Genomic DNA, 27,144 nt, shown 5'->3' on the forward strand with positions numbered 1-27,144 from the left:
GCCATGCTGTGGAACTAGGGATATCACATCACATAAACAACACAAGAACAATGATGGAACTGTAATTCATGGACATTTAGTGTTAAGGATGAAGACTGGTTTCTCTTTCGAGTCTGGAGGAAGAAAAATTTCTTGCACTTAAACCAGTAGAAGACCACGTTTTATTTAAATCCTCTTAGTGCAGAACCTGAATCTGAGGCTACGGGGTGTCAAACTAACTGAAACTCCTTTCTTTCGGCTTCTCCCGTTAGGGGGTCGCCACAGCGGATCATCCGTATTCCTGATCCGCATGTTCGATTTGGCACGTTCTTACGCTGGATGCCCTTCCTAACGCAACCCTCCCCATTTATCCGGGCTTGGGACCGGCACTAAGAGTGCACTGGCTTGTGCAACCCTAATGGCTGGGGTTGGTTCCCTGGGGATCGAACTAACTGAAACTAATTTGGATAATTTGCAAAATTTCCTGATTGGGTAGTTGCACATGTTTCCAATAGTGTTTGTACATCTCAAGTGATTTTTCCTGACTGTCTATGTGGTGGTTTTCCAGTACGATGTTATTCTTCATTGTTATTCTTATTGTGGACAGATGACAATAGATGTTTCAAAATCTTTCATCCTAGCATATATCTAATCAGGCAGCATCATTTTGCCTCAACATGACCTATTACCTAATTATCCAAGCCATCCTTTCGGTTTATGCAACACCCACATATTGAGAATATTATGACAACTCGTTCACTTGAGTAATTTAGAAGAAAAACACTTGGCGAATCAATGCCAAAAATATTTTACTAGAATATATAAACTAATAAGGATGATAAAAGGAGATTTGCCATTGCTATCACACTTGAAGAATGGCACTTATTCATTTAGCTATTTCTCCATAATTCAGTCTGTCCTGGAAATGCCATAACAGAAACATAGTACAGGATGACTCTAGATGTAGTTGTAGTTTGCAGCATTGAAGCTAAGGCACCGAAATATGTTTCAGCATGATTGGTCTCCTGTGCACAAAGCATGATTAACTGGTTTGCTAAAATTGGAATGGAACATCTTTGGGATGAATTTACCCCCCAAGACATCTAATTATGGCTGAATTGAATTGAAGTCCCCACAAACATACTCCAAAGGTCCCCACAATTTTTCCACAGCATTGATATTGTAAATCAGAATCTTGTGTACGATCTTCAGAAAGCACGTACGCTTGTGATGGTTAGGTGTTCGCAAAAGTTTTGGCCATAGAGTATACAGTTGTATACGACTGGTCATTTTGAATCAGGTGACCTATTTCAATCTTTACTATAGTAGGAATTCTTTTGAGAGGGAAAAAAAAAAGTATTTGAAAAGTTTCTTTTGTTCCCCGTTGCTGTTTCAAACCTACACAGATATACTGTAAATGTCATAAAAGCATAAGATAGATTATCTTCACGCCGTCCTACCGACCTCTTTCCTCAGTGTTGTCCTAAAAGAAATGTGCTGTGCTGTGAGTATATGAAGTTAAGAGAGCAGCTGGACGATCGTGGCGACGAACTTTAGCCAGAATAGTACAAAGTTACATTGACTCGTGCAATTGTAATCGAGTAGGTTTTTTTGTTTACTTTTTTTTTTACTTTTACTTAAATATGTTTAATTTGAAGTATTGTACTTAAAAACCTTTAAAATCACATTTGTTACTGAGTAAAAATAAATATATAAATACAAAAAAAATTAAGCAAGGGGAAATAATTGCACCTGGGGAAATAATGCACTTGATAGAATCATCAAGTAGATCATGATAGATAGAACACACACTAAATGTACAAGAAAGAAAGATCCAGCTAAAATAAACAAAAGTAACTTTAAATTTAAAATGTTTAAATGAGTAAATTTGTATTTATTTATTTATTATTTTTTTTACTTAAGTAGATCTGGATTTTAAACGGTTAACTTTACTTTTAAAATTTTTAAATTTGTTTGAAGTAACAGTACTTTTACTTAGAATACATACCTAGAAATGTACAAAGAGTAGAATATGTACTCTTTCTACCTCTGGTAACGGAAAATCTCTCTTTGCACTTATTTTGAATTTTTTAAAGCAGTATTAATGTATTGCAGCACACTTGTACTTTGGATCCAGTGGCGCACAACATGGTGCGGTGCTACTTTTACTAGAACATGTGGTATTTGAACAAAACTTTTTGCATATAGGAAATAAGAAATAGCCTTCCAACTGCAACTCCACCGTTTGAGTGTCGAGGAAGATTGCGTGTGGGCGAGTCCAACAGGGACAGAACGTGCCTTGCAGCGTTCCCCTGCCAGGGACAGGTCCTCTTGTGACCTGTTAACATTTCAAAGAGAGAACAGTTTTGTATTAGTTGGTCCTACTCATGGGGGAAAAAGTATAACAGGCAAATGTGTCATCGAGTCCTAGACTGAAACTGAAAAGGGCTGTATTTTCAGGTTCACTTTTGCTCGTTTATGTAGGCTGGTGAAAAAAATAAAGTTCAAAATTCCTGGCACATTTATTAAAAAGGATTCATATTTAGGCAATTTATCATATTCAGTGTATTGTAGCAAGGAAAAAAACATAGCAGCGGGTTTGAATGTTATGGTTTTATAGTAAATCTTCTACTGTATGCCGGTGAATTTGCTACTAATGAGCTTTTTTTTAAAGTAGTGATTTTTTTTTTACTTATTTTTTATGTCGTCTCAAAGAGTGATTTGTTCATGAGCATGAAGCGCATGAGCAAATTTTCATAAAATCTCTCTGGGTTATGTACAGGAAGCAGGATTGAGTAGTTCATCCCATTTGTTTCAAGTCGTTCGTTATTTTATCGTGACTCCCGTATACAGTACGCTATGCAGTTATTTATACATACACTACATTGCCAAAAGTATTGGGTCACCTGTCCTTTCCTGCTATATTTGGTTCTTTTCCAAACTGTTACCACAAAACTGGAGGCACTCAATTGTACAGTATGTCAATTGATGCCTTTAATTACATTTAGCATTCACTTGAACTTGGAAACCCAGACCTGTTCCAGCATGGCGATGCTCCTGTGCACAAAGTGAGCTCCTTGAAAATCTGGTTTACATGCTTTAGAGAGGAAGATCTTTAGTGGCCTGCTATAGAGCTCTGATCTCATCCCTACTGAACACCTTTGAGATTAATTGGAACGCTGACTGCACCCCAGGTCTCCTCACCTACATCAGTATCTGCCTTTCATAATAGCGGAACATCTTTCCATAAGAGTGGAGGGAATTATAAGAGAAAATTGGGACTAAATGTGGAATGCAATGCCCAAAAATCACATACCGTACTTATGACCAGGTGACCCAATACTTTTGGCAATAGAGTGTATATAAATCATTGGCTCTATATTTAAAGTTGGTGTATGTAGACGTGCTGGGGATCTGCTTTTTATGTGATCAAAGGAACAAAATGAACTAAATGACTCGAAAAAGATTCTTTCATGTTGATGGAGATTCAAAGAACCGAGTCACTAAAATGATCCGATCTTCCCAATACTAGTTTATAACTGATGCTTTAGAGAGTTTCTGAAGTGACAGTTTGATTTGGTGTCATTTAGATTTTTCTATAATATATAATCAGTAGAAAAAAAGAAATAGATTTTATGTCTAATGCTCAAATCACTACAATCGCTGTAATCTAAAGGTAGAATATAGACCAATTTACAAACCTGAATATAATGAATGATGATGTTTCAAACTTTTTTGTATTTGTGCATACCGACAAGCAACACTGCTTCTGGGAGAATATCCTATGGGCAAGAGGAGACAAACTGCAGCAACTGTTCGTACAAAATGAAGTTTTCGAAGAAAATGAATACGATACCTACCGTGGAACATGGAGGAGGTTGGATTATATTTTGGAACGTCCTTGCTGCGTTTGGCACAGGAAGCTTCGAATCCGTGCAGGGCACAATGAAATCTCAAAAACAAGCCGTTCTGGAGTGAAGCATACTGCCCAGTATCGGAAAGCAGTCTCGGTTGCAGCTCATGGGTCCTCCAACAGGATAATGACTAACAACATGGAGCTAAAAGCACCCAAAACACTGCAATATTCTAAATGTGGCCTTCTATGAGCCATGATCCGAATTTGATCCATCCAACATCTATGGGAAAAGAGGTGAGACATGCAGTCTGGAGAGAAGGCATGTTTCAAACCTGAGATGGCTGGAGCAGGTTGCTCATTAGAAGTTGGCCAAACAACCTCTAGACAGGCCGGAATCCTAATTTAGAGATTTGCAACGATTGCCTCTGAAGGTTGTCCATGTTTTGTCCATTTCATTTGTTTTTTAGCAAAAAAAAAGAAAAATCTGATTTTCTTTTTATTGAATATGCAATAAACAATTCCAAATCCTTTTGTCGGTTTATTTCCAAAGAAATTTTTTATTTTTTATTTTTTGTACAGTGAAGTTAAAATATGCCGTTTCTAGCATAGATGCACCGTTTCTACGCCAATAAATGGAACTTGTGCATCTCCAAAACCTAAATCCCACCATGTTCATTTAATTACCATAGAGGTTTCATTAATTTAAAGGTGTAATGAAGAAAATCTTTTGCTGTTACAAGGTGACACTTTATACTGTATGCGTTTTAGACCATTCCTTTACGCACATCTATTTGAGTTCATTATTATTTCAATAGACTTTTGTGTGCATTTTACTGATAAACAGCTGTCTTCAGCTCACGGCTCTCTGACTTTCCCCCATTTAAAAAACACCAATGTGCCTCTTTTAGTCTTTTTTTTTTCACTCTCAGGTGTTTTGGGACATTTATTTCCTCAATCATCGCAAGTCCCTGAGGCAGTATTGCAGCCTCCAGACAGTGATGCTCCTTCCACCATGCTTACAATCTGTACAAAGCTCCTTTTTTCCCCCCTTCTCTATATACGGTCCAGAATAGTCCATTTCTAGCTTTTGCCTCATCTATCTGCTGAACATGCCTGGAGGATCGTGGAACATCAAGGTGGTCTATTGCAAATGGGAGACGTGCAGCGGTGTTTGGTCTAGATCGCAATGGATTCTCTGTGGACCGTTGATGCCGTTCTCTTAGTGAGACGTGTTCAGGTCTTTTGCCGTTTCCATTTTTGGTATATATATATACAGACAGACAGACAGACAGATAGATAGATACAGTAATTTGTTTAGCTGATTTTCCCTGTCTCTCACGGACCATAAAACTTTGAACAAAGGGAATTGTATTGATTGTTTTGTTGAAATTATGAAATTCATGAATAAAAATATAATACATTTTAAAATGAAGTAAAATGTTAATACAGTACAGTACTGTATACATAAAATAGCATTTTTGGAGTGGCGTTCTTTTATCACAGGCGGTTTTGGATACGTAAAATTTTTATTTATATATATATATATATATATATATATATATATATATATATATATATATATATATATAAGCTATCAATATCAATCATACTATTTTGCTTATATGGGGGTGTCCAATGTCTGATTTCACATAGAACTACTAGTTTTCTCGCAAATAAGTTAATGCACAGCCATGATCCCCGATCGACACAGGAGCATCTTAACAGGTATTTAAATATTTTAGAATGTCTGGGAGATTCTGTAAAAGTTTATTCCCTTCTAATTTTATTCCGTAAATTAATTTTGAATTGTTTTTCGGTGCATCGATGCGGCGCTGTACCTAAAGCACCCTCGCACAGGCAATTTAGCGGATTTAATTATATTTGCCGATATGCGAAATGTGCAAATCATTTCTGCAGTTATTTATTTACTTTCTTTTAGGTTTATTGATCCAAAATGTGTTTACATTTTCTTCTATATCTTTTTTTGTGATGTTCTGTACATCCTGGCTTTAAAATGGTATTGGGAATCGTTTGACCAACGTTTATCCACATCGTTTCAACTTTAAAAAGATTGAAATCGGCATCGTCAGTTAGGGTAAGCACTTGTGTGTGTGTGTGTGTGTGTGTGTGTGTGTGTGTGTGTGTGTGTGTGGAAAAAAAATAATGTTTTTGTTGACACATTTGTCTCCCTTCCAACAGACATAAACAGACAGATGATTTGACTGTCGACTATAGACAACACTTCTGTTTTGACTATGTAAATCCTTAGTTGAGGAGACCCAACTATGAGCTTTTTAGCATCAAGCAATTGATTGTATCATTGAAGGCCTCATCATTGGTAGGATATAAAAAATTATGTGGAGGAAATGATTACACCAAAAGTAAATGGTACACCACAAGACCAAAAGTAAATGCATTTAAATAAGTAATATTTTACTGGTTTTTAAAAGACTAAACCTTACATCAAACCATGATCACAATATAATCTGCAAACTTAATAGTCCACTGAGACTCCTGTCCGACCTCGTCCGTCAGCCTGTCCATCACCACTGCAAACAGGAAAGGGCTCAGAGCCGATCCTTGATGCAGTCCAGCCTCCACTTTGAACCAGTCTGTCATCACTCGTGTCACACTGTCCTCATACATATCCACCCTCAGATACTTCCTTGCCACACCAGACTTCCTCATACAATAATAGATGTTTTGAGAATACAGTCGAAATATTTTAACAATAAAGTCAAAGTTAGGAAAATAGTCAATGTTTTGAGAATAAAGTCAAAATATTTTAAGAAAAGTTATTAGCAATAAGGGAATAAAGTCGAAATGACAAGAATAAAGTCTAAATGTTTTGAGAATAAAATTCGAAATATTCTGACAAAGTAAAAATTACAATAAAGTCTGAGTTCTGAAAATAAAGTTGAAGTTGCAAGAATAAAGTTGAAGTTACGAGAAGAAAGTAAACGTTTTAAGACTAAAGCCGAAATATTTTAAAAATAAAGTTGTAGCAATACAAGATTAAAAATTAAAGAAAAAATGCAGAATTGCGAGAAACATTTTGTTGGCACGAAGTTCTAATTAGTAAACTGACACTGCAGTGGTTCAGTAGGAAACTTAATTTTATTCAGAAGAAAAAATGAGACTTTTTGCAGTATGTTGTTTTACAAGAGTTTATGAGGATGATGATGGAAAAAAAAAAGTCCCTGAACTGGTTGATCACTCGACTTTTTACCTAAATTATTACGACTTTATTCTCGTATTGCTACGACTTTATTCTCATATCTTAGATTTAACTTTTTTTTTGTTTTATTGGCATCATAATAATTCAATGTATAAAATATTAAATGCTAATTTGTTTTCCTGTATAAGCAAAACGTACATTTTAATACATTTTTTGTACATAAAATAATTTTTTTTTACATCTAGTCACTATGCTTTCTGGTAAAAAAAAAAAAAAGAAAAAGTTGCAGCTATTATTCACATCTGGACTCACATTCATTCCTGACATGTTCTCTTTATCATTCTTCATCAAACCTAAATCATATACAGCTGTAGTCGTCTGTAGTCCTGTGCTGTGAGCAGCTAAGTGCTGGTCAGGCCGTGTCCATTTTCATACTGGGTTTGTTAGACCCATTAGGCTTATTGATGGTGCTCCAAGTCCACTTTTTTTTTTTTTAAAGCTTTTATTAACATTCATTAAGTAGTGTCAAGAGAGTGAGATCCTCCATGCGACGTGACCGTGCAGCTATATTAGCTCAGGTGCACTCATATGTTAACTCGGCAATGAAAACAGATCAATTAGGGAAGTAGTGCACGGTAATTTGAATAATTGATGATGAATGACAGGTAATGCAATCAAAGCCTGAGGCTCTGTGCTGTTCTTTCTTTCATTCTTTTTTAGAAATCTTCTTGACCTGAACTGGATCCTGCTCATTTGAATGTGGTAGTGTTTTGAACAATTATTCTGGTTAGGGTTGACTGTTAAGCAGAAATATGTCAGTATTTATTTTTTTTTTGCAGAAAAGGAATTATAGTTGTGTGTGTAGACATACATTTTATCATACAGCAGATACTCATATATGAGGTACCATCAAAAAGTTCCAAGCTGGATGGTGCTATTCTGACCACATGCCTTACCACGTCTGCAATTTCATCATAGACAGCAAGTTAGAGCAAACAGCAAGCGTGAAGTTCTGCATGAAACTGGGCAATTCTGCCACAAAGACGTTTGACATGACGTGCCTTTGACATACGGCGATGCTGCAACGAACATCACCGGAAAGATGACAAAAGATCGGGAAGACCTTCAACGAATTCAACCCCTGAAAATGTCGAAACCATTCGGCAACTTGTGCATGATGATCGGTGGAAAAACAATCCCCATTCTCGGTTCCGCTCCCACCCTTGTCCCCAGATTTGTCTCCTGTGGACTTCACCCTTCTGATCCAAAATCCACCTTGCAAAACCGTTGCAAAGATCCAGCAAAAATCACAGAAGGTGCTTAAAGAAGACTTCCAGAACACATTCCAGAAGTGGCAGAAGCGCTAGGAGCTCAGTATTGCTGTGCAAGGGGACTATTTTGAAGGTGATAGTGTGTCAATGTGCATTTAACAGAGCTTTCTTGTAAACGGAGCTCGTTTTAAAACATACGTATGTAATGTATATATACATACACACAGACATGGACAGAATTGTTGGTACCCTTCTAATAATGAATGAAAAGCCCACACAATGGGCACTGTAATAACTTGAAACTGACAAAAGTAATAATAAAAATAAAAAAACCTAATGAAATTGCCCTTGACAAAAAAGATGGTTCCCTTAACTTAATATTTAGTTGCACAAGCTTTTGAGGTGATCACTGCAATCAAGCAATTTCTGTAACTTACAATGAGACTTCTGCACCTGTAGACAGGTATTTTGGGTCACACCACATGAGCAAACTGATCCAGCACTCTCAGGTTTGAAGGATACCTTCTCAAGACTGAAGTTTTCAGCTCTTTCCACAGATGTTCGATAGGATTTAGATCAGGAGTAATAAAAGGCCACTTTAGAAGAGAGCAATGTTTTGTTCTTTGTCCTCAAAGTTGAAGTGTTAAAAGCAGTTAAAATGGGCAAGTGTAAAGAATTGTTTGACAAATCGTGATGTCTAGACTGTGTCTTTTCAAGAGAAATTGTACATGTACTGTACTCAGTAGTTTACTGTACTGTAAACTCAACAGAAACTGTGTATTACTTGTCATAAATGTTTTATTTACTACTTTAACTGAATGATACAATAATAAAATAGCTTTCCAAATATTATGTAATTTATTAGTACAAACTCTGTTTTGAAATTTTACTTCGAACTTTCGAGCCACTCGCGGCTTCTCGCGAACTATCGGAGTTTTCGCAAGTTATTCTTAGTCCGGTTCCAAATGAAAAGTCGCGAACTACCGAGGTCGCGAGTATCGAGGTTCCACTGTATATATACACAGTGTGTGTGTGGTGATAGTAAATGATAATTGTCTGCATTTTCTCAAATGTAATTTTAATGCAATAAACTACAGCTAGTGGTCTGTATTTTGTAGTCTCACAAACATTCAAAAAGTCTCTTTCCTGTAAAACAAATCAATGTACTTTCTTTATCTTGAATATGCTGAACCAAGGTGGATAGAGACATGAATAAAATCTGGCTTTTTTCATTCTCATCTGTCTTTACTTCTGTGCGTGTGTGTGGGGCTGCACACAGGGGAAGGGGATGCACTGGGACAAAGAGGGGTTTCTTGGTGGCAGCCGCCTTGAGTAATGGTGGCTGCCACCCAGGACCCCAAGCAGTTAATTAGAGCAATAGAGGCTACACGTGCAGTGACGACAGAGATTATGTGCTAAATCTCAGGCATAATGAAGAATCTTGGGACACAGGAGCTGGCTTTGCAAAAAAAAAAAAAAATGTCCTGGAAGAATCCCACAATTACCTTCTTCCCCCACCGGCTTTCTCTATACGGCTGTGGAGATGTGAAGAGTTTTAAAGATCCACCTGTAAAGATTCAATGCAGAATTTGTGTATAGTATAGAGATGATTAAAGAGACACAAACATATCATACATAATTTATAGATATTTTGAAATGTTTAGACAGGAAGTAATGATCGTTAATGATTTTGCTTTTAAAAATGTTATAGGAATTCATGGCATGTGTGCTTTTTTCTTTTATTAAGGATTTCTCTATCTATCTATCTATCTATCTATCTATCTATCTATCTATCTATCTATCTATCTATCTATCTATCTATCTTTATATATATATATATATATATATATATATATATATATATTATAAGAAAAAAGTGCTTTATTTTTAACCAAGCTCTGACCACAGATGTTTTTCTGCCCCGAGAGTAAATCATGAAGTTGACCTGATTTCATTGCTTTTTTGCTCGGAAGTCATTTATCCGACCCTTGTGACAATGGAATTGTCTGGTTCTCTTTCTCTTTTTGTTTTGTTTTTGTTCTGCAGTTGTGGATGGGTATTACTGCCTTTGTAACCCCGGTTACGCTGGAGTGAGGTGTGAGCAGGACATCGACGACTGCCTTGGCAACGCATGCGAGAACAACTCGACTTGTGTCGACTTCCATCTGGTGAGTTTCGCTGCAAATACTTAAATCCTGGTGTACCTCAGGAAATTAAACGCGCTGCGTCCTGTTATTGCAAATAACCTTTGACGTGACTTGAGACTCCAATATGAAGTCGAACTTCAGTTTTGTTTGGCTGAAGGATTTACTGCAATGGGTTTGTCATGGCAGTTGAGAAATGAATGATGATGAGATAGAACAGCATTATCAGTTGCGTGATGAACCTCAGGAATATTGCAGCCGTGTAAATAATAATATATAAATACAGGTTGAAGTTTCAAAAATACCGTGTGATCTTAGTAACTCGTGTTCAAGGGGGTGGTGTGAGTCTTCCATAACTTGCTGAGCTTCTTGGATTTCACATTTCATGAACCAATGGGTGACATTATATTCCCATTGTAGGTTCAGACTCTTGTTCTTGACTGACAGAAGGGGCATCTAGTCGCTTTAATGTGCGACATGATTATGTTGCTTTCTGAGACGTCCTGTCTTCCCCGGCCTTTCTCATCAGTACACATTTCTGGCAGCGGGAACTGCTAATAACTGGGTAGTTTTTAATGAATGAATTAATCATTGCTTTTATTTTAATAAATCGTTATTAGTTGATTGGTCAAATGCTAACAATAACATTAGCATTAATTTATTAAATGTATTTGTTTAGGCTTACATTAAGACTTTTCATTTCTACACTGAGACTTTGCACTTTAAGTCAAACTAGCTTTACGAAAACTAAGATAAAAGTGGAACAATTTGAAAACGCTGCTTTTCGTGCTGCAAAGTGACGACTTTTACACCGACAGTTCAAAAACACGAAAAGTCAATATATACGTCCGGCGGAAATAACGCAGTTCGAAGCATCTTCCGCTTCGTTCATGCAGAGAAGAGGAACGTAAGCGTTTATTTGGACGTTTTAGTGTGGATGAGCTTTTGGGAAACTATAGAAAACTATAGTTTTTAACCAAAAACGCCATTTTCAAATTTAGCCAAATTAGTGTAATGTAGTCTTGATTAGTTAATGTGTTTGTTTCCACAATTCTGTCAAGACTCGACTTTATTGTGTTAAAGTCCAAGCATATCAGCTATACTTATACTAACTTGGATCGCATTTCTTTCAATTCATTTTCTTTATTCGCATTTCCGCAATTAATTTCTTACAATTAAATGTTATTTATATTGCACTTTTAACAGCCAGTTATTAATAGAAGACGAAAAATAAATAAATGTACTACTTATAAATCAGTCAAAACAATAGCAAGGAAAAATTCCCTGAGATGGTTTGAGGAAGAAACCTTGAGAGGAACCATTATAGTTTTAATTATTGTTGAATATCAGCTGACCACTAATGGACCTGCAAAATTGTTCATCGTAGCAGACTGTTTACATTAATCACAGTCCACCGATCCTAAAGGTTCTTGAGTGTAGCCCCAACAGGAACTAGAGTTAGGGTTATGGCCTATTCCCATTCTGATGTTTGATGCGAGTGTTAACTAAAGCTCTTGACCAGTATCTGCATGAGTGCATCAAGATCAACAAGATCTATGAAGTTACTAAGCAACTTACGAACTTTGAGGATAAATTTGGACCATAATTATCAAGTCTTCTATAACGGCTCGGGACCACAGGTTGGCTTTAATCATCTGTCACTGTAGACAATGATGGACCTCTAATGAATGGATGTTCGGTGTTGAGGATGGGGACGGGTTCCCTTTTGAGTCTGGTTCTTTTCAAGGTTTCTTCCTCATGCCAACTCAGAGTTTTTTTCTTCGCACAATCACCACTGGCTCACTAATTAGGGACAAGCTTACAATTATAAGGAACAAACTTATACATTCTGTTATAACTGCTTTATCTGTGTAAAGCAGCTTTGAGACAATGTCCATTGTTAAAAGCAATATACAATTAAAAATTAATTAACATTGTGTTTTCCACATTTCCATTTTCCAGGTTCTGTTTATGCATTTGTGCATTGTTTGTCCTCTGCATTGCTGTTTCTTTGTGCAAACTAAATGTACAGTAAATGAATTTGTCCTGTCCTGACGTTTCATTGTCTTCCTTCTGACCTGTTTCTCATCTTCAGTGCCCTCATCCGTCCTGATATACTTTCAGTCCTCGCTTTCTATTTTCAGAGGGTACACTCCCTCCTCCTTTGCCACAGCTTTGTTTGCTTGTCTTTGTTGCTCTTCTGCTCTCATTCGTATAAGGCAAACCTCCTCCATACAACGTGTTAAGACTCGATCTTTAGCATTGGAGTATAAGAGGAAACCAGCCTCTACCCCCCCGCCCCCCTCCACCGACGTTTTCGTTAGCTTAAGTCGTCTCTTCTCCAAGGTAAATACACTGAATACAACTTTATATTTTTACATACTCTTTTTATTATGTTTTTATACAAGATTTGTTATTTAGAAATGTATTTTCCTAATTTAATATCATATCAATAAACTCAATAATAAAAACAGGGCGAAAACATATATAGCGACAAAAAGATCAGCTATTTCAGAATTAAGTACGAATGAATACACAGCTCTTAGGATTTACCATATGCCCAGTAATTCAGCACAGGCCAGCTGGTATCAAAAAGTTTCAAGCCACGCTCTGTTTACAAGAAAGTGCTTAATTTATCTATGTTTACGCACTATCACCTTCAAAATATTCTCCTTGCACAGCAATACTGTGCAACTGTGCATTCCTGCCTGGCACTTCTGTAATGTGTCCTAATAGTCTCCTGCGATTCACACTGGATCTCCGCAACGGTGTCAAAAAACGGTGACCTTTAATCCGGACCTTCATCTTCGGATAAAGACTGAAGTCTGCATGAGCGAAATCTGTTGAGCAGGGCGGGTGCAGAAGTGAGATCACGTGGCTTGTTTTCGCCGACAATCATCGTGCGCAAGTTGCCGAACGGTTTAGACATTTTCGAAGGTTGAGCTCATTGAATATCTTCTTAATCTCTCGTCCTATCTTCCAGCGATGTTCTTGCACGACTCGTTGCACGTCAAACAAGTGTCATGTCAAACGTCTCTGTGGCAGATTTGCAGTTTTACACAGAATTTCACAATTGCTCTTCGTTTTTTGTGATGAAATCGCAGATGTGGTAACGTCAGAATAGCACCAGTAGCACAGTTAGTCTCGAAACATTTTGATGATCTCCTGATATTTGGACGAATGTCTTTTAACAAATGTAATAAATACCTATAATCAGTGTGAGGCAATTAACAGTGCACTTATTCTAGTTTGCCTGCTCGGTGTCTAAAAGAGTAATGTAACTGTTTTTAGAGAGATAAATAAAATGTGGCACAGATTCCACATAATGAAAAGAGACCAAAGAGTGTTAAGCTTTATAAATCAGGAGAGAGCAGAGCTGTAAAAATGTCCATCCACTTTTGGAGCAAATGGTTTAGAAGTCTCTAATAAAACCACCTGAACGAGAACGTAAATGCATTTTGTCCCAGAAAGGCTAGAAAGGCTCTTTTGGCTAGAAAATGGTAAAGTAAAAAAAAAAAAAAATCCTAAAAAAAAGTCAAAAAAATATGATGTTACAGTGCTAGTGCATGCTTTTGTTATATCTAGATTAGACTACTGTAATGTTTTACTGTCTGGGTGTTCAAGTAAGTACAAAAATTAGCTTCAGTTAGTCCAGAATGCAGCAGCAAGATTAGCAAGATCCTCACTAGATCTAGAAAATATGACCACCCGTTTTATTTAGTCTACATCTGAAGCTTTGTTTTTTTTTTTTTTTTTTTTTACCAGTTAAATCTCACATTGATTACAAAATACTACTCACATATAAAACACTGATTGGTCTCGCACATTAGCATTTGCAAACTTTTGTTCTATTATGATCCCCCACACCTACTTCGATCAAAAGGTGCAGGCTATTTGTTGGTACCTAAAATAACAAAGACTACAGCAGCAGGCAGAGTTTTTTTCCTACAAATGCCGACAAACCGTTCAGAAATCACAGAAGAAATTTGTTTGCGGGGTTCTGCTCGGATTGTAGAACCTAGAGGAGCGATTTATTATATGGTCAAACTTGGCAAAAATCAGGGCTTAGCTTAATCATTAGCTCTCAAATATGTTCTAATAGATATTGTTGAGTTTGGTTTTTTTTCTCCGAAGGAGCCGCAAAATGGAATCATGGTGCGAAGAGATTTGAAAGAAAACTCCTACTATCCTAGATCGATTTCCTAGTATTTTTTCAAGACAATACTGGCTTAGGCCTTGGTTTTTCAGCAGAAAAGTGAGTTAAAAACAAACATCCAAAACCAGAAACGTCACTCAAAATCTCTCTCATAACAATCTCCCCCCCCAATTTTTGTAAATTGAATTTAATCCTTTTTTTTGTGATGATATGCACATTGTAGCAAACTACCCTTTTTTTTTATCATCAACCCCATTTAACCATAATATTAAACCTTTTACCAAGGATTTTAATAATTGTGGAGCTTAACATGTATACTTAGAAGCATTCTAAAAATGATTCTGAGGTATTGGATTTTTCTTAAGAACTCTGATTAAAGGATTAATATAAACAGGTAAAACTTAGTACAAGTTTCTGGGGGAAAAAAAACATTCACATATAATTTGTGCTTAAAATTGGATCAGACTTGTTTGTCAGCACTGCAAAAATGATATCAGAGCATGTAAAAAAAGAACCTTATTTTATTATCTTATTCTGTGGGCAGATAATTTTGCTTACTTGAAGCATTTCAGCTGCTGAAAGAACAGAAGCGAATTAGAAGTTTTAAATGTCCAGAAATAGGGTGGTGTATATGTGTATGTTTTTATGTGTGTATGTGTGTGTGTGTATGTGTGTGTGTGTGTATATATATATATATATATATATATATATATATATATATATATATATATATACAGTACAGACCAAAAGTTTGGACACACCTTCTCATTCAAAGAATTTTCTTTATTTTCATGACTATGAAAATTGTAGAGTCACCCTGAAGGCATCAAAACTAAAAAAGTGAACTGAAAATATGTCATATTGTAGGTTCTTCAAAGTAGGCATAAAGAGAATGCCAAGAGTGTGCAAAGCAGTAATCTAAGCAAAAGGTGGCTACTTTGAAGAACCTACAATATGACATATTTCAGTTCACTTTTTTGTTATGTATATAATTCCACATGTGTTAATTCATAGTTTTGATGCCTTCAGTGTGAATCTACAATTTTCATAGTCATGAAAATAAAGAGAACTCTTTCAATGAGAAGGTGTGTCCAAACTTTTGGTCTGTACTGTATATATATATATATATATATATATATATATATATATATATATATATATATATATATATATATATATAATTTTTTTTTTAATTATTATTTTGTAGATACTGTAGATTTGACTAGGCAATTCCTGTTTTTTTTTTTTTTTTTTTTTTATTACCGTGCTCATGATGAAGCCGAAAGAATATTCGACATGACAGAACGACAGAATGTCCCGTCACAAGACCATTAGCAATGGCAAATTTGGAAACGTCCAACACGTCATTCTCAGTTGGAAGCATCAGAAGCAGTAGAATTAAATATTGAACCTGAAGAACGCATGTAACAAAGTTAATAAGGCTGCAAGTAATGGAGGAACATCAGCAGACACTTTTATGGCCAGCGATATGGATTTAGAAAAGCCCGAGCACATTAATAGGCACTCTATATGCTGAATGGTTGGATCATTGCGCGAGTGGTTTTAGAGGTTGTTACAACCCCACAGGCATGAAATCACGGACTATAAAACGGCCTCACCAGCATGTAATTGAGCACTTGAATGGTTCACGTTTCTGTGGCTATTATGACTGCGTGCTGACTGGCAGGGCTGTGTTTTAAAAAAAAATAAAATAAAAAAATAAATAAAGAAGAAAATAAGAAAAATGGGAGGGGAAAGCACTTATATTAAACAGCACCTGACTGAGATTACTTTGTATTTAGTCAATGAATGTGATCAGCTTTCAGGTTTTTGTGTTTGGCGAAGTGCACTTGGTCACGCCACTCGGTGCAGACGAGTAGTTTGGTTAATGAAGTTTGGGCATCTGCAGCAAGTGTTTTGTGTTTAACTTTATTGAGCAAGACTGAGATAAACAGCTGTACTTTGCTGTGTTTAATGCTGTAGACAAAAGTTGTATGCGAGGTAAGATTGTTTTTCCTTGTTTGTTTAAACAAACAAAATTTATCATATGGCATTTTAACTTATCAGTCGATTAAAAATTTTCATGAAGCTTCTATAAAGTCACAAACCTTCGCAAAAGATCTCTTACACGGTCCTTACGGAAGACAACGGATTAAAAAAAGTCAAATATTCATTCTTGTTTTGGGTGGAACTTTTAACAAATAAGCTTTACAGACATTCAGGATATACATTTTTAATTGATCAATATACCATACTTTTTTTGGCTTCTCCCATTAGGGGTCACCACAGCGGATCATCCGTATTCGTGATCCGCATGTTTGATTTGGCACATGTTTTTACGCTGGATGCCCTTCCTAACGCAACCCTCCCCATTTATCCGGGCTTTGTACCGGCACTAAGAGTGCGCTTGTGCAACCCTAATGGCTGTGAGAGCCCATGGCGGTGAGAGCGCCAAATCCTAACCACTAGACCACCAGGGAACCTGACCTAATAAATTTATCCCTGGTGAGGGTGAGAGAAAATTTTCAGACTTAAAAGGCAAAAGGGTGGCCCTGAATAGTGCGATTATAAATGATCTGTGAGGTGATATCAAAAGGTTTTGAAAATAAGTGCTAACTGGTGCTATTTTGATCTCGTGTGTTACCACGTCCATGATTTCATCACGCAGAGCAAGTTAGAACATAGATCAAAACTCAAATTCTGGGCAAATCTGCAACAGAGACAAACCTTTGACATGCGCCGATGCTGCAACGAGTCGTTCGTCCCGAAGATGAAGATCCAGCTCAAAGGTCACAGTTTTGACACCAGATCCAGTGCAAAATAGCAGAAGGTGCTTAAAAAAAAAGACACTTCGAAAAAATTCACATTCCAGAAGTGGGAATGCTGGGATGTCAGAATTTCCCCCATCCAGAATTTCATCTCGAAACTTTTTGACACCACCTTGTATAATCTAGAATCAATAGGTAATCTATAACTGGGTACTATATGGTCAAGAAGTGCAATTGTAAAACCAGAAAATTCATTATAGTTTAAACATGAAGCCTGTTAAGATATGTCCATTGCGTGCGGCATTTGCAGTCCTGAAACTGTCATAGCAATTGCCCTAAATCTAAAGTCCTAAATCTACAATAACCTCATGTTAGTTCATTGGCAGGCCAATCTCAGCAGCAGAAGTAGGGCAGCAGGATGAATTGTATGTGTAGCCAGCATAGAGAAAGAGCAAGGCAGAAAGGCAGTGGGAGAAAAACACAGGTCATTAGGTATGGTTAATGTCACATTATAGTTTAGGTCAATGGACATTGCATGCAGAGTGCAGACAGGCTCAAACAAGAATAGATAAGACAGAAATTTTGAAAGGGAGAGCTAGAAGGTAACAGTGATATAAGGGGAGCTCTGGGGCATTAAGCTGCCACCCACTCTATTATCAACAAACCTGAGTAAACACGTGGGGGTGACAGCATCCAAACATCTCAGTTAACTAAAACACTATCATGCCCATAAACGCTCCTAGATCCTTTCATTCACCTAAGAAAACTCTCCACAAAAGGATTGGCCACATAAATAAGATATCAGCATAGAGTTAAACACTTGAATTGTCTCCCAACCACTATTAGAACGGCTGTTCAATAACTGTGGGGCTTTGCAAAGAGTAAGATCTGCTTCTGGCTAATGCTGGATTATTTTTTTTATAGTCCTCTGCAATTGTTTCTTGTCAGACTGCACGGAAACATGATCCCCATGTGACACTGTAGGATTTCAGTTGTCATAATGTCAGATGAGAAAAAGACTCGTCCAAAGTGTTACGTCATCAACCCGTGACACGTTCAGACTCGCGTTCTCTCAATAATGGCGGCTAGCAGCAAACAAGCTGTAGTGTAAATTTGTTCGACATGCCTCGATTTTACTGTACAAACACTTGTTTTTCCTCCATCACTTATTACGTTTCTCTTCTTGCTGGAGTGTCCACCTGACTCGTTTGCACATTTTCCCTGAGGTGGTTTGAAGTTGTCGCGCTAATCAAGTCACGTTCCAAAGTCTAAAATATTCTGACACTGCCAGAATTTTAGTAGAGGGACAAGAATGATTGCAACGCCCATTAATCGGCTATTGTTGAACATATCAAACTAGCAAGACTACTGATTTTAGCCTAGGATTATAGGAATCATTTAGGATTCAAAAATTTGTCTTAAATGGCCAAATCATGGGCAGAATTGAACAACTGGTTTAAAGCGTTCACTATTCAAGGTACCAACAAATAGCCTGCACTTTTAATTGTAGTAATCAAGGCAGATCACTGAAGACAAAAATATCTTTCTTTTGCTGCGGTGCAACATTATTTATTTCGTGATTCTATATTTGGGACTAGCCGGAGCTTGGTTTTCACCTACTGGAACATCCAAACTAAAGGCAGGAAATGTATGAATTAGCTTTGTTCTTCATTGTTCATCGTTCTTTGTGCGGTAACGTCGTATTTCTTATCTTAGTTATATTTCAGGGCTAAAAGAAGCCTATCCTTGTAATATTTTCTCCACATTAGCTTCACATAAAAGACAAGTCAACAAGCAACCCAAGGTCTTTTACTGCTGCACATGAAACTGAAAAGCCATCTTGAGTGTTCTGTGTAATCAGAAAGCTTACTGCGTTCTTAATAAAAAGTGCTTCCGTCTTTTCAAAATTAGGTAGAAGGAAGTTAATAATAAGCATCCATTGTCTAAGGTCCTTTACACAATCCACGATGTTATTAAGCTGGTATCTCATCTGGCTTTGTTAAAACATGCATGTTGTTAATATTGCGGTGAAAGCTAATCCCATGGTTATGAATAATTACATTTGGAGGAAGCACATATAAAAAAAAAAAAAGCTAGTGAAAAAAAGTTTACCTTAAATAGTGTAAAGTGAAATAACCAACTGATGATAAGCCAAATAAGACCCAAGCTCAGACAGGGCTGTTTCCTTAACGCCACCATTTTATAATTTAGCAAAGACATTACATATTAGCTTCTTTGGCTTCTTGTAATTTCCCACTTTAGCTTTAAAAAAACTGCTGCTCACCTACAAAGTTAAAAAGAGCTAGCTCACATCAACCTCAACCACTGCTCTCACCATCTCATGGGTACCTAGGTGGTGGAATGAACTTAATGTCCGAGTCTTATTGGTCTTTAAACGGCGCCTAGCTGTTCTAGATGTTCTTAAATTAGCACTTCTCCTTAAAATAAAACCTTTACTTCTAACAGTTTTCTTTCCCAACAAAGTTTTGGACTGACGGTATTCATTTACATTCACTGCATTTGGCAGATGCCTTTATCCAGAGTGACTTAGTTTTATCTCACACACACAACTGAGCAGCTAAGGGGTTAAGGGCCTTGCTCAGGGGCCCAGAAGTGGCATCTTGGTGTGGCTGGGATTTAAACTCATGACCTTCCGATCCAAAGTCCAACGCCATAACTACTAAGCTCCCACCTCTTATTCCTAGTGGGTGTCCTAATGAAATATTAATTGTTAAAACTAATCGTTATGTAACATTTTACGAATAATGGTGTCCGGCTACATGTACACAAATCTGGATACATTTGAAAACTTTTTAAAAAAATTTACGAGCAAAACGTAACACACTCCAATCTGCGTCATTTCCGCCTGCCGTTTATTTACTTTCTGGCTTTGCGACAATGTCGAAAATGCGTTTTACTTTTTTAAAGCCTCCGTTTACACAGTCCACACTAAGACGCGAATATATGCAGTTTTCGAATTGTTTTCCACTTTGGAGAGCGTTTTCTAGTTTTCTAAAAGCTTCTTTTAGTTGACTGAAAACACGAACAAAAATATTGACCGGTGAAGTGAATAACACTGATTATCTCTTTATCATGGCACCTGTTAGTGGGTGGGATATATTGGGTAACAAGTGAACATTTTGTCCTTAAATTACGTGTTAAAAGCAGGAAAAATGGGCAAGTGTAAGGATTTGAGTTAGTTTGACAAATTGTGACTTCTAGACCAGTGGTCCCCAACTCCCAGGCTGCGGACCGGCACCGGGGCGTGGGTCAATTGGTACCGTGCCGCACAAAAAGAATACATAACTTACATTATTTCCGTTTTATTAATGATCTGATTCTGAACGATGTTTTATTTTGGAAAATGACCGGATTCTCTCCTCCACATCTGTCTATGACTCACTCTTGATGCAGGTCATGATGCCTTGGTCACATGTCTTACCTCCATCCACTACCTTCTTAAAGGGGCTCCGGCCGCTAACACATAATACATTACCGCTAAATTAAAACCGGCGACAGGGTCATGACAAGACCCATATGGTCCAACAGACGAGCTCCGGTAGCTCAAATTGCTGAAGAAGTTAATGCTGTTAATGCTCGAAGGGTCAGGACTGGTTTGGCAGCAAAAGGGTGACCAATACAATGTTAGGCAGGTGCTCATAATGTTATGCCTGATCGGTGTATATATAGTGGCAAATCTAAAATAAAATACAAAAAAATACAGGAAACGATCTGAAAGTATTTCCCTGGTGGCCACATGCCATGCCAGAGTCTTTCTATATGTTCTCTACTCCAGACTAGCACTCTTACTGAGCACCTCAGAACAGTTATGGGGTTATTATCGAGCCATGCTAAGAATTTTCTTACACCTGTCACATAATATTTTTTATGATTGGCTGCTTTTGCCTTTTTTTCACGCCCGCATGATAATCAATACTGAACAAAAGTGCTTGTAATAGAATTTTAGCTAGTTTCCTTTAGCCAGTGAAGTGAAGAGAGTAGCTTAGAGTATTAAAAAAACCCGGAGAGAGGAGGGGAAAAAGTGCAAGGCAAGATGAGGCTGTTTAAAGCACCTTCAGAATTTTATGTATTTTTTTCCAGAAAAATCTTTTTTTGGCAGATTATTATTATTTTTGCCAGCTTTGATCTCAATATATATATATATATATATATATATATATATATATATATATATATATATATATATATATATATAAAGCAGGGGTTTTTTTTTGTTTTTATTATTTTTTTATATTTTTACAGAAAACTAAAGTAGCATGCATTCAAAGTGGAGTATCTACATCCCTCCCCTGAGCATTGAGTTGCTGCTGTACACTGTTTTTTTCCATTTACATAATGTGACGATGTGCATTTCGTCTGTTGTAGGCATCGTCTGGGTGTGTGTGTGTGTTGAAGCACTAGGATTGCTGTTTGAGCACATGTTGCTGATTAGGTGATTATAATGCTTTGTCTTTACAGCTTCCTGCAAATGACCTACTCGACTGTATAAACGTTACTCAAAACACATTCTAGCTTAAATGGGCTTCTTTACAGGTCATGAAACTAACACATATACATATTTTTTATTTTACACTCGGGCCATATGTAGTTGAATAGCAGCACAATTTTTGAGAAATCTGTTCAACGGTGCAACGGATTAAAAATGAAGCAGCTAATATGGAATTGGTGTGTATAACTTTCATGGGGTTTATCAAGGGAACTAAATTCATTTGCTTGCTCAAAAGTAAACGGGCACTTAATCGAGTAAAACCACACTAGGCGAATTTGGCCACGATTTGTTCGCTTAAGCCAAATGTAGTAAATCCTAAAATTCCTTTAATCCTAGGCTTAAATCTGTAGTCTGGCTAGTTTGATATGTTCAGCTGATTAATACAATAATACAGTGTATTCCTCTCCGATGAAATTCTGACAGTGTCAGAAGCTTTCCGACTCTCTCCTGCCGCGTAACTTCAACAGTAAAGAACCAATAGGAGCGTGAATAGAAGAATTAGCGCGACAACTTCAAACCACCTCAGGGAAAATGTGTAAACGAGTCAGGTGTTTTTAAGTTCTTGAGTGATGGAGGGGAAAAGTAGTGTTTGTATGACGATTTCATTATCAAGGCAGGTTGTGAACAAAATAATCATTACAGGTTTTGATGCTAGCCACCGTTAGCGAGAGAACATGGGTCTGAACGTGTCGCGGATCGATGATGTAAAACCAAGTGTTTTTCTTGGGTGCGTCAGATTTTGACCGTCGTTCAATCTGACGTTATGATAACTGAGATAATACAGTGTGACATGGGGATCGGTCTGACGAGCAATATTCAAAATTGCACAGTGTGCGCTATTTTAGAGCCAGATGTGGTGGTCTAGTGGTTAGGATGTGGCGCTCTCACCGCTTCAGCCCGGGTTTAATCCCCGGTCAGGGAACCAACCCCAGCCGTTAGGGTTGCACAAGTGTTAGTGCCGGTCCCAAGCCCGGATAAATGGGGAGGGTTGTGTTAGGAAGGGCATCCAGGGCGTCCGCTGTGGCAACCCCTAATGGGAAAAGCCAAAAGAAGACTACTACTACTACTACTATGTGGCCTGGAAAGTTGCGTTCTTGAATTCATGCCACTGACCCTGAATTCTAAATTGAATTGGGGGCAGAATTTGAGAAAAATGTAATTTTTGGCCTTTTTGGGTGCATGAAGCCTCAGATCCTTGTTTTTGGCTGACGGAAATGGCAATGGATATGCTTTTCTGCCATTGTGTTCTCCAGTCATTCTTCTTTGTGTTGCTATCGATATTATGATGCTTTTCTGTTCACCGAGGTTATAAAGTGTTATTTGATTTAGCATCGCTTTTCAGTCTATTTGTCCGGCTGCTTTCTTCATGCTTCGCTCATCATTTAGGTGTTTCCACTCAGTGCTGTTTACTGGATGTCTTTTCCTTTTCACACCATTCTGAGTAAACACTGTGAAACTCCCTGGAGATCAGCAGTATATAAAATACGCAAACCAGCCCATCTGGCACCAACAACCATGCAGCAGTTAAAGTCACTGTGATCGCATATTCTCCTCATTGTGATGTTTGATGTGAACATTAGCTGAAGCTCTTGACCTGTATCTGCGTTTTGTTTTTTTTGTTTTTTTTATCTTGCATTGTGCTGCGCCTACATGATTGGCGCTTTGGATAATTGCCCGAATGAGCAGCAGTACAAAAAGCCAGCAAGTGTGTAATAGGGTTATATATAGCAGTCTAATATATAATTATATATCACGTGTGGGCGTTTATTTATAAACTTGAGTTTTTTGCTTCTACCTTACGTTTCTGAGGATCGTTGCTGTAGCCAAAATAAGTTCATTTATTTATTTGTTTATTTTTTGCATCAGTGCCGATTTAGGTTCAGGAAGGGAGTCTCCCGCGGGGTTTAAATTTACCAGCGCATGGAATTATGCTTCCTCTATTAGGAATAGGGCCCCCAGTGCTCGGATGATGTCAGGCATGGGTTGAGCAGCAGCTCTTCTACTGCATGTTTGTTTGGTCTCCTGCAGTCTAAGTTGAGGCTGATCAATGGTGACATTGTGACCCCCTTAATCACTTCAGACGTAATATAAAATAAATGTAGCCAAGCAACAGCAGCATGTGTAGAATTCCATTTATTCTATAAATATGAAATTAACGTTTGCAGAAATTATTTTTGTCGCGGTATGGATGCGAAGTGATTGGGGGCAGGGGGGGATCTTTCTTCATTTGGAAGCCACTCTGTGAGATGGTTCCACATAATCAACCTTAAGATCCTGAGCAACTCACTAACTATAAAACTGGATTTGGACTGGAATTAATATCAATGCTCTACTACAATGACTTAGGACCACAGTTTGCAATAGTGAACAGTTTTGCATTTAAATGCCTACCACTGAACTGCACCTCAACAATGATGGAACTTTAATGAATGGACGTTTGCTGCTGGTGATGAGTCTGGTTCCTCTCAAAGTTTCTTTATCATGCCGTTTCAGGGAGTTGCCACAGTCGCCACTGGCTCACTCGATAGAAACGTATAGGCTCTAAACTTATCGATTCTTCTAGACAATTTTATAACCTCTATCTATTTTTCCAGGTTTGCTCATCAGGGATAAATGCACACCATTCACCTTGACTGTTGATTTCTGTAAAGCTGCTTTGAGACAATGTCTGTTGTGAAAAGCGCTATAGAAATAAACTTGACTTGACTTGATCTCTGAAAAAAGGTGCTTTGAGACGAAGCTGATTAAAGCGCTCTTTAAAAAAAAAAACTTGAATGGACTCAAACATGGAAATCTTCATATAACCATAACTTCAAATAACAATACACATTGCAAGGGATTTGAACTCACGACCCTTGAAGAAAAAGTCCAATGCTTTAACCTCAAAGCGACCACCTTTCCTGCAGATTAATAACCAAGAAATCCCTGCATTGTACTTTCTGAGAAGGTTCTGGAAAGCCCAGGTCCCACCATCCACCCTCAGCATGTTCTACAGAGGAACACTCTTTCCTCCATTGCGGACATTTACACCACACGCTGCATCCACAATTTAACCAGTAGTGTAGCTGACTAGCAAACCCCTTAATCTCACTCATCAACTCTCTGCCATCTGGAAAGATGGCATTTGGACCCTCATGATCAGAATGTGTAACAGTTTCTTCCCACAAAGCAATTAGGCTGTTCAACACAAAGGGGCTGAATTGACATATGCACACAAATGAGCACATTTATTGTGGGTTTTTTTGTCCAAAATCTGCTGCTAATTGTTGTTTGCACTTTGTGTAGTCATGTTTATAGGTATGTTTGCTCTAATCAGGTTTGTGGAGGAGTTCAGGTACCTGGGATCAACAGTACAAAGTAATGGAGAGTGTGTTAGAGAAGTGAAGAAAAGAGTGCAGGCAGGGTGGAGTGGGTGGAGAAGAGTGATAGCAGGAGTGATTTGTGATAGAAGAGTATCTGTGAGAGTGAAAGGGAAAGTTTATAGGACTGTGGTGAGACCTGAGATGTTGTTTAGAGACAGTGGCATTGAGTAAAAGACAGGAGGTGGAGCTGGAGGTAGCAGAGCTGAAGATGTTGAGGTTTTCGTTGGGAGTGACGAGGATGGACAGGATTAGAAATGAGTTTATTAGAGGGACAGCGCATGTAGGATGTGAGGGAGGTGAGATTGAGATGGTTTGGTCATGTGCAGAGGAGGGACATGAATTATATTGGTAGAAGAATGCTGAGGATGGAGCCACCAGGAAGGAGAAAAAGTGGAAGGCCAAAGAGGAGGTTTATGGATGTGGTGAGGGAAGACATGCAGGTAGTTGGTGTGAAAGAGGTAGATGTAGAGGACAGGGGGGTATGGAGACGGATGATCTGCTGTGGCGCCCCCTAATGGGAGCAGGCAAAAGAAGAAGAAGCAGCTCTAATCAGGTTTGTCCTGGAAAAACCTTGCGATGGCCGAAGTGACAATATTTATCTTGCCATCATTTTCTGAAACAAGATTAGGTCCAAATAATGACCTATTATCTTGAGCGAATGGGATTAATTAGAATGATTCAGTGTATTGGGTAAATGGTGTAATGTAAAATGTAATGTAATTACATATTCTCTTGAAATAGATATAAAGTGTTTCAAGGCTCTAGAAACTGATTTTCAATTCTATTTCTCTAGTGCGTTTCACAATGGACATTGTCTCAGAGCAGCTTTACAGAAACTATGAATTATATAACAAAGCTGAATTCTTTCTAAATGTATGTGTATTTATCCCCGATGAGCAAATTTGTAGCAACTGTGGCAAGGACAAACTCCCTTCAGATGTTATAAGGAAGAAACCTCCAGAGGAACCAGCTTTTTAGGTCTTTGAGTGACACCGAGCAGCGAAGAGTAAAAAATATCATGAACACCATAGTGTGTGATTGTGAGTAATGTCTTTTCAGCAGTCTCATACAGTCAGTTGAAGTTGTGGGACCAGGAGCTCCTGAGCAACTCATAAATTACTGTAGCTCATCATCTGAGCTTATTATAGATTCAACTGCAACGATGGAGAAACAGCATATGTAGAATGTTTTTTGGGGGTTTTAGAGGTTGTTTATCCTCAAAACATTGTATGAAATCTTTATAAAGTGGTATCCGACTGAAGCTGATGCATCTCTTTATGCCTCGGGGATGATTTCTTTTGAAGGTCTGAAATCTTCATAAGGTAGGACAGAACTCTATGACTTGTTTTTGTAGGCTGATATCTTGCTTCTGAAGAATGTTGTTGGGAAGAGAGTGTCTAGAAACAGGTTTACCGTATTTTTCAGACTATAAGCCGCTACTTTTTTCCTATGTTTTGAACCCGCAGCTTAAACAACGAAGCGGCTAATTTATGAATTTTTCCTGGGTTTTTCACAAACTTCAAGCCAAAAAACTAAGCGGCATAACATTAGACCAATGAAATTTCCGAACGGAAACGAAAAAACGCACCTCACCTTTGTTCTGAGCTGCACGGCATCGGGAGAAAAAAAAGTTTTTTTAAACGCACGACGATGCCAAAAGATAAACTCTCGAGAGAAATAGTTGTGAAAGGAAGGAGGAAGACAGTGAACAATGACTTACTTGGTCGGCTACTGTTTAGATACAAGCAAAACTCAGGCTTTTTTATTTTTCTTGGCAACAGCGTTACGGGTTAGTCAAAGAAACTTCGAAATCAGCGCCAGAAAATAATAAGGACATAATCCTCAGTCTTACACACATGCAGTAATAGCGGAAAAATGCAGTGTCATGCTATTCCCAAAATACCGCTATGCTCCTAAAGG

The 27,144-nt window shown here is 37.7% G+C and overlaps 1 protein-coding gene across 9 annotated transcripts in view; it reads left to right on the forward strand.

Annotated features, from left to right (window-relative positions):
- Nucleotides 1–27,144, forward strand: part of eys (eyes shut homolog) — a 400,588-nt gene that overhangs the window by 156,134 nt on the left and 217,310 nt on the right. For all 9 annotated transcript variants that reach the window (XR_006924828.1, XM_046842744.1, XM_046842742.1 and 6 more), the window contains one exon: nt 10,331–10,452. Coding sequence is in view for 8 of the 9 variants with exons in the window: in XM_046842744.1 (XP_046698700.1) it covers nt 10,331–10,452 (122 nt within the window). In the remaining variant the exon portion in view is untranslated. The remainder of the gene's footprint in view (nt 1–10,330; nt 10,453–27,144) is intronic.

The sequence above is a fragment of the Silurus meridionalis genome, chromosome 28 (genome assembly GCF_014805685.1).
Source record: "Silurus meridionalis isolate SWU-2019-XX chromosome 28, ASM1480568v1, whole genome shotgun sequence".
Classification (NCBI taxonomy): Eukaryota; Metazoa; Chordata; class Actinopteri; order Siluriformes; family Siluridae; genus Silurus; species Silurus meridionalis.